General features: G+C 47.2%; 1 protein-coding gene across 2 annotated transcripts in view; it reads right to left on the minus strand.

Annotated features, from left to right (window-relative positions):
• cplane1 (ciliogenesis and planar polarity effector 1) overlaps positions 1-16,103 on the minus strand; it is an 885,738-nt gene that overhangs the window by 632,164 nt on the left and 237,471 nt on the right. Inside the window, exons 12-14 of one of the 2 annotated variants that reach the window (XM_087975286.1) lie at positions 13,094-13,305; positions 9,568-9,648; positions 9,174-9,302 (exon numbers count right to left, since the gene is read on the minus strand). In XM_087975286.1, the coding sequence (XP_087831412.1) occupies positions 9,174-9,302; positions 9,568-9,648; positions 13,094-13,305 (422 nt within the window). Of the gene's footprint in view, positions 1-9,152; positions 9,303-9,567; positions 9,649-13,093; positions 13,306-16,103 lie in introns of both variants that reach the window. The other variant, XM_087975281.1, reaches the window with a different exon arrangement.

The raw sequence follows: 16,103 nt of genomic DNA on the forward strand, positions 1-16,103 counted from the left end.
TGTAACACACAGACATCACACACACAGACCCACACTGAAACACACTGATATCACACACACAGACCCACACTGTAACACACAGACATCACACACACAGACCCACACTGAAACACACAGACATTACACACACAGACCCACACTGAAATACAGACATCACACACACACATCCACACTGACGTCAAACACACAGACATCACACACGCAGACCCACACTGAAACACACTGACATCAGACACACAGACGCACACTGAAACACACAGATATCACACACACAGACCCACAATGAAACACACCAGACATCACACACACAGACCCACACTGACATCACACACACAGACCCACACTGTAACACACAGACATCACACACACAGACCCACACTGAAACACACAGACATAACACACACACATCCACACTGAAATACACTGACATTACACACACAGACCCACACTGAAACACAGCAGACATCACACACACAGACCCACACTGTAACACACAGACCCACACTGAAACACACAGACATCACACACACAGACCCACACTGAAACAGACATCTCACACAGGGACCCCATACTGAAACACACTGACATCACACACACATCCACACTGAAACACACCAGACATCACACATACAGACCCACACTGAAACACACAGATGTCACACACACAGATCCACACTGAAACTCACTGACATCACACACACACATCCACACTGAAATACACTGACATCACACACACAGACCCACACTGTAAAACAGACATCACACACACACATCCACACTGAAACACACAGACATCACACACACAGACCCACACTGAAACACACTATCATCACACACACGGACCCACACTGAAACTCACTGACATCACACACACAGACCCACACTGAAACACACTGACATCACACACACAAATCCACACTGAAATACACTGACATCACACACACAGACCCACACTGAAACACACTGACATCACACACACAGATCCACACTGAAATACACTGACATCACACACACACACCCACACTGAAACACACAGACATCACACACACAGACCCACACTGTAACACGCTGACACCACACACACACATCCACACTGACGTCAAACACTGAAACACACTGACATCACACACACAGACGCACACTGAAACACAGTGACATCTCACACACAGACCCACACTGTAACACACAGACATCACACACACAGACCCACACTGAAACACACAGACATCACACACGCAGACCCACACTGAAATACAGACATCACACACACACATCCACACTGCAACACACTGACATCAGACACACACTGTAACACAGTGACATCACATACGCGTGCTCACACTGTAACGCACTGACATCACCCACACTGTAACACACAGACATCACACACACAGACACATACTGAAACACACAGACCCACACTGAAATACAGACATCACACACTCACATCCACACTGCAACACACTGACATCACACACACTGTAACACACTGACATCACACACGCGTACGCACTGACATCACACACACAGACCCACACTGAAACACACAGACATCACACACACAGACCCACACTGCAACACACTGACATCACACACGTACACCCACACTGAAACACACAGACATCACACGCAGACCCACACTGAAACACACAGACATCACACACACAGACCCACACTGTAACACGCTGACACCACACACACACATCCACACTGACGTCAAACACACAGACATCACACACACAGACCCACACTGAAACACACAGACATCACACACACAGACCCACACTGAAACACACAGACATTACACACACAGACCCACACTGAAATACAGACATCACACACACACATCCACACTGACGTCAAACACACAGACATCACACACACAGACCCACACTGAAACACACTGACATCACACACACAGACGCACACTGAAACACACAGATATCACACACACAGACCCACACTGAAACACACCAGACATCACACACACAGACCCACATTGACATCACACACACAGACCCACACTGTAACACACAGACATCACACACACAGACCCACACTGAAACACACAGATATCACACACACAGACCCACACTGAAACACACCAGACATCACACACACAGACCCACACTGACATCACACACACAGACCCACACTGTAACACACAGACATCACACACACAGACCCACACTGAAACACACTGATATCACACACACAGACCCACACTGTAACACACAGACATCACACACACAGACCCACACTGAAACACACAGACATTACACACACAGACCCACACTGAAATACAGACATCACACACACACATCCACACTGACGTCAAACACACAGACCCACACTGAAACACACTGACATCAGACACACAGACGCACACTGAAACACACAGATATCACACACACAGACCCACAATGAAACACACCAGACATCACACACACAGACCCACACTGACATCACACACACAGACCCACACTGTAACACACAGACATCCCACACACAGACCCACACTGAAACACACAGGCATGACACACACACATCCACACTGAAATACACTGACATTACACACACAGACCCACACTGAAACACAGCAGACATCACACACACAGACCCACACTGTAACACACAGACCCACACTGAAACACACAGACATCACACACACAGACCCACACTGAAACAGACATCTCACACAGGGACCCCATACTGAAACACACTGACATCACACACACATCCACACTGAAACACACCAGACATCACACATACAGACCCACACTGAAACACACAGATGTCACACACACAGATCCACACTGAAACTCACTGACATCACACACACACATCCACACTGAAATACACTGACATCACACACACAGACCCACACTGTAAAACAGACATCACACACACACATCCACACTGAAACACACAGACATCACACACACAGACCCACACTGAACACACTATCATCACACACACAGACCCACACTGAAATACAGACATCACACACACACATCCACACTGCAACACACTGACATCAGACACACACTGTAACACAGTGACATCACATACGCGTGCTCACACTGTAACGCACTGACATCACCCACACTGTAACACACAGACATCACACACACAGACACACACTGAAACACACAGACCCACACTGAAATACAGACATCACACACACACATCCACACTGCAACACACTGACATCACACACACTGTAACACACTGACATCACACACACAGACCCACACTGAAACACAGACATCACACACACAGACCCACACTGAAACACACTGACATCACACACATACACCCACACTGAAACACACAGACATCACACTCAGACCCACACTGAAACACACAGATATCACACACACAGTCCCACACTGTAACACGCTGACACCACACACACACATCCACACTGACGTCAAACACACAGACATCACACACACAGACCCACACTGAAACACACTGATATCACACACACAGACCCACACTGTAACACACAGACATCACACACACAGACCCACACTGAAACACACAGACATTACACACACAGACCCACACTGAAATACAGACATCACACACTCACATCCACACTGACGTCAAACACACAGACATCACACACACAGACCCACACTGAAACACACTGACATCACACACACAGACGCACACTGAAACACACAGATATCACACACACAGACCCACACTGACATCACATACACAGACCCACACTGTAACACACTGACATCACACACACAGACCCACACTGAAACACACAGATATCACACACACAGACCCACACTGAAACACACCAGACATCATACACACAGACCCACACTGACATCACACACACAGACCCACACTGTAACACACAGACATCACACACACAGACCCACACTGAAACACACTGATATCACACACACAGACCCACACGGTAACACACTGACATCACACACACAGACCCACACTGAAACACACAGACGTCACACACACAGACCCACACTGAAATACAGACATCACACACACACATCCACACTGACGTCAAACACACAGACATCACACACACAGACCCACACTGAAACACACTGACATCACACACAGACGCACACTGAAACACACAGATATCACACACACAGACCCACACTGAAACACACTGACATCACACACACATCCACACTGACATCACACACACAGACCCACACTGAAACACACTGACATCACACACACACATCCACACTGAAATACACTGACATCACACACACAGACCCACACTGAAACACACCAGACATCACACACACAGACCTACACTGTAACACACAGACATCACACACACAGACCCACACTGAAACACACAGATATTACACACACAGACCCACAGTGAAACACACTGACATCACACACACATCGACCCACACTGTAACACACAGACATCACACACACAGACTCACACTGAAACACACCAGAAATCACACACACAGACCCATACTGAAACACACTGACATCACACACACAGACCCACACTGAAACACACCAGACATCACACACACAGACCCACACCGTAACACACAGACATCACACACACAGACCCATACTGAAACACACAGACATTACACACGCAGACCCACAGTGAAACACACTGACATCACACACACATAGACCCACACTGTAACACACCGACATCACACACACAGACTCACACTGAAACACACCAGAAATCACACACACAGACCCACACTGTAACACACAGACCCACACTGAAACACACAGACATCACACACACAGACCCACACTGAAACAGACATCTCACACAGGGACCCCATACTGAAACACACTGACATCACACACACATCCACACTGAAACACACCAGACATCACACATACAGACCCACACTGAAACACACAGACCCACACTGAAATACAGACATCACACACACACATCCACACTGCAACACACTGACATCACACACACTGTAACACACTGACATCACACACACAGACCCACACTGAAACACAGACATCACACACACAGACCCACACTGAAACACACTGACATCACACACATACACCCACACTGAAACACACAGACATCACACTCAGACCCACACTGAAACACACAGATATCACACACACAGTCCCACACTGTAACACGCTGACACCACACACACACATCCACACTGACGTCAAACACACAGACATCACACACACAGACCCACACTGAAACACACTGATATCACACACACAGACCCACACTGTAACACACAGACATCACACACACAGACCCACACTGAAACACACAGACATTACACACACAGACCCACACTGAAATACAGACATCACACACTCACATCCACACTGACGTCAAACACACAGACATCACACACACAGACCCACACTGAAACACACTGACATCACACACACAGACGCACACTGAAACACACAGATATCACACACACAGACCCACACTGACATCACATACACAGACCCACACTGTAACACACTGACATCACACACACAGACCCACACTGAAACACACAGATATCACACACACAGACCCACACTGAAACACACCAGACATCATACACACAGACCCACACTGACATCACACACACAGACCCACACTGTAACACACAGACATCACACACACAGACCCACACTGAAACACACTGATATCACACACACAGACCCACACGGTAACACACTGACATCACACACACAGACCCACACTGAAACACACAGACGTCACACACACAGACCCACACTGAAATACAGACATCACACACACACATCCACACTGACGTCAAACACACAGACATCACACACACAGACCCACACTGAAACACACTGACATCACACACAGACGCACACTGAAACACACAGATATCACACACACAGACCCACACTGAAACACACTGACATCACACACACATCCACACTGACATCACACACACAGACCCACACTGAAACACACTGACATCACACACACACATCCACACTGAAATACACTGACATCACACACACAGACCCACACTGAAACACACCAGACATCACACACACAGACCTACACTGTAACACACAGACATCACACACACAGACCCACACTGAAACACACAGATATTACACACACAGACCCACAGTGAAACACACTGACATCACACACACATCGACCCACACTGTAACACACAGACATCACACACACAGACTCACACTGAAACACACCAGAAATCACACACACAGACCCATACTGAAACACACTGACATCACACACACAGACCCACACTGAAACACACCAGACATCACACACACAGACCCACACCGTAACACACAGACATCACACACACAGACCCATACTGAAACACACAGACATTACACACGCAGACCCACAGTGAAACACACTGACATCACACACACATAGACCCACACTGTAACACACCGACATCACACACACAGACTCACACTGAAACACACCAGAAATCACACACACAGACCCATACTGAAACACACTGACATCACACACACAGACCCACACTGTAACACACAGACATCACACACATAGACCCATACTGAAACACACAGACATTACACACACAGACCCACAGTGAAACACACTGACATCACACACACATAGACCCACACTGTAACACACAGACATCACACACACAGACTCACACTGAAACACACCAGAAATCACACACACAGACCCATACTGAAACACACTGACATCACACACACACATCCACACTGAAATACACTGACATCACACACACACATCCACACTGAAATACACTGACATCACACACACACAGACCCACACTGAAATACACTGACATCACACACACACATCCACACTGAAATACACTGACATCACACACACAGATCCACACTGAAATACACTGACATCACACAAACACACCCACACTGAAACACACAGACATCACACACACAGACCCACACTGTAACACGCTGACACCACACACACACATCCACACTGACGTCAAACACTGCAACACACTGACATCACACACACAGACACACACTGAAACACAGTGACATCACACACACAGACCCACACTGTAACACACAGACATCACACACACAGACCCACACTGAAACACGCAGACATCACACACGCAGACACACACTGAAATACAGACATCACACACACACATCCACACTGCAACACAGACAGCAGACACACACTGTAACACAGTGACATCACATACGCGTGCTCACACTGTAACGCACTGACATCACCCACACTGTAACACACAGACATCACACACACAGACACACACTGAAACACACAGACCCATACTGAAATACAGACATCACACACACACATCCACACTGCAACACACTGACATCACACACACTGTAACACACTGACATCACACACGTGTACTCACACTGTAACGCACTTACATCACACACACACACCCACACTGAAACACACAGACATCACACACACAGACCCACACTGTAACACACTGACATCACACACATATACCCACACTGTAACAAGCTGACACCACACACACACATCCACACTGACGTCAAACACACAGACATCACACACACAGACCCACACTGAAACACACTGATATCACACACACAGACCCACACTGAAACACACAGACATTACACACACAGACCCACACTGCAACACAGTGACATCACACACACATCCACACTGAAATACACTGACATTACACACACAGACCCACACTGAAACACAGTGACGTCACACACACAGACCCACACTGAAACACACAGACATCGCACACACAGACCCACACTGAAACACGCAGACCCACACTGAAATACAGACATCACACACACACATCCACACTGCAACACACTGACATCACACACACAGACATACACTGAAACACACAGACATCACACACACAGACCCACACTGAAATACAGACATTACACACTCATCCACACTGCCACATACTGACATCACACACACTGTAACACACTGACATCACACACGCGTACTCACACTGTAACGCACTGACATCACACACACGGACCCACACTGAAACACACAGACATCACACACACATCCACAATCAAACACACTGACATCACACACACACATCCACACTGAAACACACTGACATCACACACACACATCCACACTGAAATACACTGACATCACACACAGATCCACACTGAAATACACTGACATCACACACACACATCCACACTGAAACACACTGACATCACACACACAGACCCACACTGAAACAAACTGACATCACACACACACATCCACACTGAAACACACAGACATCACACACACAGACCCACACTGAAACACACAGACATCATACACACACCCCCACACAGAAACACAGACATTACGCACATGACCCACACTGAAGTACACTGACATCACACACACAGACCCAAATTGTTACACACTGACATCACACACACACCCACACTGCAACACACGGATATCACATACATAGACCCGCACTGTAACACACTGATATCGCACACACTGACCCGCACTGTAACACACTGATATCGCACACACTGACCCGCACTGAAACACGCTGACATCACACACACAGACCCACACTGAAACACACGAACATCCCACACATAGACCCACACAGAAACACACTGACATCACACACACACAGACCTGCACTGTAACACATACCACGCACTCTGACCCACAGTGTAGCACACTGATATCACACACATAGACACGCAGTGCAACACACATCGCACACACATGGACCCACCATGTAACACACTGATATTGTCCACACGGACCCATACTGTAACACACTGACATCACATACACACAGACCCGCACTATAACACACTGATATCGCACTCATAGAACCGTACTGTAACACACTGACATCACACACACCAACTGAACTGTAGCACACTATGAGCGCACACACAGACTCACATTGTATCACTGGTAGTGCACATACCGACCCCCACTGTAACACATGCGTATCGCACACACAGACCCACAATGTAACACACTGATATCGCACACACAGACCCATGCTGTAACACACTAATATTGCAGACACAGACCCACACTGCCATACACTGATATCACAGACAGGGCCATATACTACATTGTAACACTATGACATATATCTTACCTTGTGACATCCCGGACTCACCTTGGTTTAATATCTGTCTTACAAGGTGTTCGCAAAAGTCTTGAGCAGCTCTGAGATTGTAGAGGTAGAGGTGGGTGTAAAGAATGGCCAGGCTGTATCGAGTCTGCAAGTAACTCACTCTCCTCCCATCTGTATTCAATGAAACAGGAGGAGTACCCCGTGTTAGGCCAGAGGCACTGTGCAGCAACACAACACACATAGCACAAGAGATATAACAGCAAGCCAGGCTGAAGCTGAACATGGCGCAGCAACACAGAGAAGGATACAGTAGGCTAGGGTTCTGGGCGCTCAAGGGGAAAGTGAGTTTCATCCAGAGAAAGAATGAATGAAATGTCTGCAACCCCAGAACAGGAGAGCTGTCGCTACAACTGCAGTTTTAGCTGGGTCCACCTACCTCTGCCCATCTCCTCTTGAAGCGCAGCTCTCCAGACGTGCACAGCCTCCAGGTACGAGCCCAGAAGGAAGTTCTCCTCACCTCCAAACAAGACACAACAGAGCAGTGAAATAACAGCTTTTATCCCCAGTGATCAGCTTTAGCTGAATGGTAGAGATTAGATTCCCTACAGTGTGGAAGCAGGCCCACAAATCCACACCGACCCTCCAAAGAGTAACCCACCAAGATTCATTTTCCTTACATTTACCCCAGCTAATGCACCTAACGCTCTGGCCAATTCACCTAACTGGCACATCTTTTGGAATGTGGGAGGAAACTGGAGTGCCCGGAGGAACCCCACACCGACACAGGGACAATGTGCAAACTCCACGCAGACAGTCGCCTGAGGCGGGAATCGAACCTGGGTCCCGAGCACTGTGAGGCAGCAGTGCTAACCATTGAGCCACCGTGCCACCCCACGTGCATGTGGTGCAGTTTCAAAGGGTGGTTAAGGTGTACGACTAGAGTTACATTTTTCCCAACATTCGCCCACCTTCTCCCTGTAGCCCTGCATTCTCCTCCTTTGCAGGTCACAAATTAAGCCCCAGATCATGCCCAAACAATGTAGTAGAATTCTTTGAAGTTGTAACAAGCAGGATAGATAGAAGGGAATCAGTGGGTGTAATATAGTTGCATTTTCAGAAAGCATTTTAAAGTGCCAATGTTAAATTACTTAATAACACTGCTGGCACCGAAGGTGGTCTATTAGCATGAACAAAGAATTGACTAACAGAGAAACAAGGTGTTGGGAGAAGCAGGGGACATTTTCAAAATAACAACCTGTAACTAGTGGAATGGCACACAGATTAGTACAAGGGCCATAATTATTTACAATACACATTACTGACTTGGATGAAGAAACTGAATGTATAATAGTCAGGTTTGTGGATGACGCAAAATAATTGGAAAGGTACTGGTGAAGATGCCAGATCTTCAGAGGGATATAAACAGGGAAAGTGAGTGAGCGAAATCTTGGCAGATGGAATATAATGTGGGAAAGTGTGAAGTCATGCACTTTGGCAAGAAAACTAGAAAGACCGCAGAGAGCTGTAGCAGAGTGATTTAGAGACCACATGCAAACCTTACAGGTTCACTACATAATAGGGAAGGCAAATGCAATGATGGCATTTACCTCAAAAGGTGAGGGGAGGCAGGTCCACTTGAGGGGTGAGGGACTGGAATGTACTGTCTGAGAGGGTGAGGGGAGAGAGAGGTTCACTCGAGGGGTTAGGGTCTGGAATGTACTATCTGAGAGTGTGGGGGGGAGGCAGGTTCACTCGAGGGGTTAGGGTCTGGGATGTACTGTCTGAGAGTGTGGGGGGGAGGCAGGTTCACTCGAGGGGTTAGGGTCTGGGGTGTACTGTCTGAGAGTGTGGGGGAGGCAGGTTCACTCGAGGGGTTAGGGTCTGGGATGTACTGTCTGAGAGTGTGAGGGGAGGCAGGTTCACTCGAGGGGTTAGGGTCTGGGATGTACTGTCTGAGAGTGTGGGGGGAGGCAGGTTCACCCGAGGGGTTAGGGTCTGGGATGTACTGTCTGAGAGTGTGGGGGGAGGCAGGTTCACTCGAGGGGTTAGGGTCTGGAATGTACTGTCTGAGAGTGTGGGGGGAGGCAGGTTCACTCGAGGGGTTAGGGTCTGGGGTGTACTGTCTGAGAGTGTGGGGGGAGGGGGAGGTTCACTCGAGGGGTTAGGGTCTGGGATGTACTGTCTGAGAGTGTGGGGGAGGGGGAGGTTCACTCGAGGGGTTAGGGTCTGGGATGTACTGTCTGAGAGTGTGGGGGAGGGGGAGGTTCACCCGAGGGGTTAGAGTCTGGGATGTACTGTCTGAGAGTGTGGGGGAGGCAGGTTCACCCGAGGGGTTAGGGTCTGGGATGTACTGTCTGAGAGTGTGGGGGGAGGCAGGTTCACTCGAGGGGTTAGGGTCTGGGATGTACTGTCTGAGAGTGTTGGGGGAGGCAGGTTCACCCGAGGGGTTAGGGTCTGGGATGTACTATCTGAGAGTGTGGGGGGGAGGGGGAGGTTCACCCGAGGGGTTAGGGTCTGGGATGTACTGTCTGAGAGTGTGGGGGGAGGCAGGTTCACTAATGCTTCCAAAGGAAAATTATAAAATACCTGAAAAAGAGAAAAGCTGAAGTCCCACAGGGGAAACGCAGGAGCAGGTGACTGAGATAAGGTAATTTGCTTTTTCCGAGCCAGCAAACACAGGACTCTTGTGCTGTGTACCTTCTGTGTTCCATTAAACAATCCCAGCATGGTATGAGATAGCCAGTAATGTTCCCCCCGCTCTTTTAAAGGAAAAACAAAGCTTTATCGATTCTTTTAAACTGAATGGAAAATCTCTTGGCACCGCCTCCATCTAACACTTCCAAGGGAGGTTCAGCATATGGTAATGTACAGAGTAAAGCTCATTCAACTCTTTGAAACTAGTAAATGGAAAGTAAAGCTTCCTTGACACTGTCCCCATCTAACACTTCCAGGACAAACACCAGAACCACCACATGCTGACTCCCAGGACAGGCACAGCACTGGGATCAACACAAAGTAAAGCTGCCTCTGCACTGTCCCCTTTGAAATAATTCGATTTAGGCCGGTATCTCATCATCAAATCACTCTTATTTAAACATGAACAGTCTTTGAGTTCCCAATCAAGGAACTCATATTATAAGAGATCCAGATGGCTGGTCTTGTTACAGTCACTACACCCACCTTCCACTTGCAGGACATATATAGCAACAGGGCTAGATCCAGAGTAACACTAGCTCTACACTTTTAATCTACACAGGGTTAGATACAAACGAAAGCTTCCTTTACACGCACCCCATCTAACACTCCAGAATGGGGACAGCACAGGGTTAGAAGAATGAAGCTCCCTCTACTTTTCACAGATCATAGAGTAGAATCTCTACAGTGTGGATACATGCCATCTGACCCAACAGGTCCACACCAACTCTCCAAAGAGTATCACACCCAGACCCACTTCCCCACCCTGTTACTCTACATTTCTCCTGACTAATACACCTAAACTATACATTCCTCAACACTATGGGCAACTTTGCATTGCCAATCCACCTAATCTGGACATCTTTGGACTGTGGGTGGAAATCAGAGCACCAGAGAAAACCCACGCAAACACGGGGAGAATGTGCAAACTCCACACAGACACCTGAGGCTGGAATCGAACCCAGGTCCCTGGTGTTGTGAGGCAGCAGTGCTAACCACTGAGCCACTGTGCCGCCCGATGAACAGGAAGTAAAGCATCCTCCACTCCTTTAACCTGAAGTTTCCTCAGCACTGCCCCCATCCAACACTCCCAGGACAGACATAGCACAGGATTAAATGCAGAAAAAAGTTTCCACTGCCCTGTTAAGCTGAAAATACAGCTCTCTCGACAATGACCCAATAAATACACTCAGGGCAGATACAGCAGAGTAAAAAGTCTTCTGCACAGCTGCGTTGTTTTGGCAATGGTATCTATTTAATACCCTTACCTGCAAGAGGCATGAGCTGCCGGTTTTGTCCCAGTCTGTCTCCCATAGTCTGTAAAGTTGCCTGAATCTGGGACAGGAGAGCAGTTATGACGGCGTCCTCTCTTTGGAGGCACTTTCTGCTGTTGTTTTTTTTCAGTTGTCGTTGGGATTCCCGTATATGGAAATGGTGCTGCAATGCATGCTGGTACAACAGGCGCCAGGCAATGGCCAACCTGCACCAATCAGATAATCCGAACATTATGGGAAGGCAACACCAACCAGCTCATTACATGAAAAAATCTACTGCTTTTCCCATCAACCCTGCACAGATCTGGGTCTGACCATCTCAAAACCAGTTTCGCAGGCCCAGCTAACACATCAAACGGAAGTAGTCGAGCAATGGAGCCAACTAAAGAAGTTAAATCTCTTGTCAAGAGGAAGAAGGAGGATTATATTAGGATGGGACATGAAGCCTCAGTTAGGGCACTTGAGAGTTACAAGTTAGCCAGGAAAGACTAAAGAGAGAACTAAGAAGAGCCAGGAGGGGACATGAGAAGTCACTGGTGGATATGATCAGGTAAAACCCTAAGGCTATCTATAGGTATATCAGGAATAAAAGAATGACTAGAAAAAGATTAGAGCTCGTCAAGGACAGTAGTGGGAAGCTTTGTGTGGAGGCCAAGGAGACAGGGGAAGCACTAAATGAAAACTTTTCGTCAGTATTCACACTGAAAAAGGACAATGTTGTATAGGAGAATACTCAGAGACAGGCTACGAGACTAGACGGCATTGAGGTTCATAAGGACGAGCTGTTAGCAATTCCGGAAAGTGTGAAATTAGATAATTCCCCGGGGCGGATAGAATTTATCTGAGGATTCTCTGGGACGCCAGGGTGGAGATTGCAGACGCTTTGACTTTGATCTTTATGTCGTCATCATGGAGGGGAATAGTGCCAGAGAACTGGAGGATAGCAAATGTTGTTCCCTTGTTGAAGAAGGGAAAAGAGACAACCCTGGTAATTCCAGACCAGTGAACCTTACTTCGGTGGTCGGTAAACTTGGAAAGGTTTAGAAGAGTTCGAACTGAAAATCATCTAGACATAAATAGGTTGATTAGGGATAGTATTGTGAAGGATAGGTCATGTCACACAAACTTTATTGAGGGCTTTGAGAAGGCTGGCAAACAGGTGGATGATGGTAAAGCGGTAGATGTGGTGTAGATGGATTTCAGTGAGGCGTGTGATAACGATCCCCAGGGTAGGATCTTGCACAATACAGATAAATGAGCAGTTTGTGATGGCGGTGTATACTGATTAATCAGCACTGTGTTCCTGTGTGAGGGCGATGTGTATACTGATTAATGAGCACTGTGTTCCTGTGTGATGGCGATCTGTATACTGATTAATGAGCACTGTGTTCCTGTGTGATGGCGGTGTATACTGATTAATGAGCACTGTGTTCCTGTGTGATGGTGGTGTATACTGATTAATGCGCACTGTGCTCCTGTGTGATGGCGGTGTATACTGATTAATGAGCACTTTGTTCCTGTGTGATGGCGGTGTATACGGATTAATGAGCGCTGTGTTCCTGTGTGATGGAGGTGTATATTGATTAATGAGCATTGTGTTCCTGTGTGATGGCGGTGTATACTGATTAATGAGCACTGTGTTCCTGTGTGATGGCGGTGTGTATACTGATTAATGAGCACTGTGTTCCTGTGTGATGGCGATGTATACTGATTAATGAGCACCGTGTTCCTGTGTGATGGCGGTGTATACTGATTAATGAGCACTGTGTTACTGTGTGATGGCGGTGTATATTGATTAATGAGTACTGTGTTCCTGTGTGATGGCGATGTGTATACTGATTAATGAGCACTGTGTTCCTGTGTGATGGCGGTGTGTATACTGATTAATGAGCACTGTGTTCCTGTGTGATGGCGGTGTATATTGATTAATGAGTACTGTGTTCCTGTGTGATGGCGATGTGTATACTGATTAATGAGCACTGTGTACCTGTGTGATGGTGGTGTATATTGATTAATGAGCACTGTGTTCCTGTGTGATGGCGGTGTATACTGATTAATGAGCACTGTGTTCCTGTGTGATGGCGGTGAATATTGATGAATGAGTACTGTGTTCCTGTGTGATGGCGGTGTATACTGATTAATGAGCACTGTGTTCCTGTGTGATGGTGGTGTATACTGATTAATGAGCACTGTGTTCCTGTGTGATGGCGGTGAATATTGATGAATGAGTACTGTGTTCCTGTGTGATGGCGATGTGTATACTGATTAATGAGCACTGTGTTCCTGTGTGATGGCGGTGAATACTGATTAATGAGCACTGTGTTCCTGTGTGATGGCGGTGTATATTGATTAATGAGTACTGTGTTCCTGTGTGATGGTGGTGCATATTGATTTATGACCCCTGTGTTCCTGTGTGATGGCGGTGTACATTGATTAATGAGCACTGTGTTCCTGTGTGATGGCGGTGTATACTGATTAATGAGCACTGTGTTCCTTGTGTGATGGCGATGTGTATACTGATTAATGAGCACTGTGCTCCTGTGTGACGGCTGTGTATACTGATTAACGAGCACTGTGTTCCTGTGTGCTGGCGATGTGTATACTGATTAATGAGCACTGTGTTTCTGTGTGATAGCGGTGTTCACTGATTAATGAGCACTGTGTACCTGTGTGATGGCGGTGTATACTGATTAAAGAGCACTGTGTTCCTGTGTGATGGTGGTGTATACTGATTAATGTGCACTGTGTTCCTGTGTGACGGCGGTGTATACTGATTAATGAACACTGTGTTCCTGTGTGATGGCGATGTATATACTGATTAATGAGCACTGTGTTCCTGTGTGATGGCGGTGTATACTGATTAATGAGCACTGTGTTCCTGTGTGATGGCGGTGTATACAGATTAATGAGCACTGTGTTCCTGTGTGATGGCGGTGTATATTGATTAATGAGCACTGTGTTCCTGTGTGATGGAGGTGTATACTGATTAATGAGCACTGTGTTC

The sequence above is a fragment of the Chiloscyllium plagiosum genome, unplaced genomic scaffold, assembly GCF_037043375.1.
Source record: "Chiloscyllium plagiosum isolate Xiang-an unplaced genomic scaffold, Cpla_swu_hap1 HiC_scaffold_2, whole genome shotgun sequence".
Classification (NCBI taxonomy): domain Eukaryota; kingdom Metazoa; phylum Chordata; class Chondrichthyes; order Orectolobiformes; family Hemiscylliidae; genus Chiloscyllium; species Chiloscyllium plagiosum.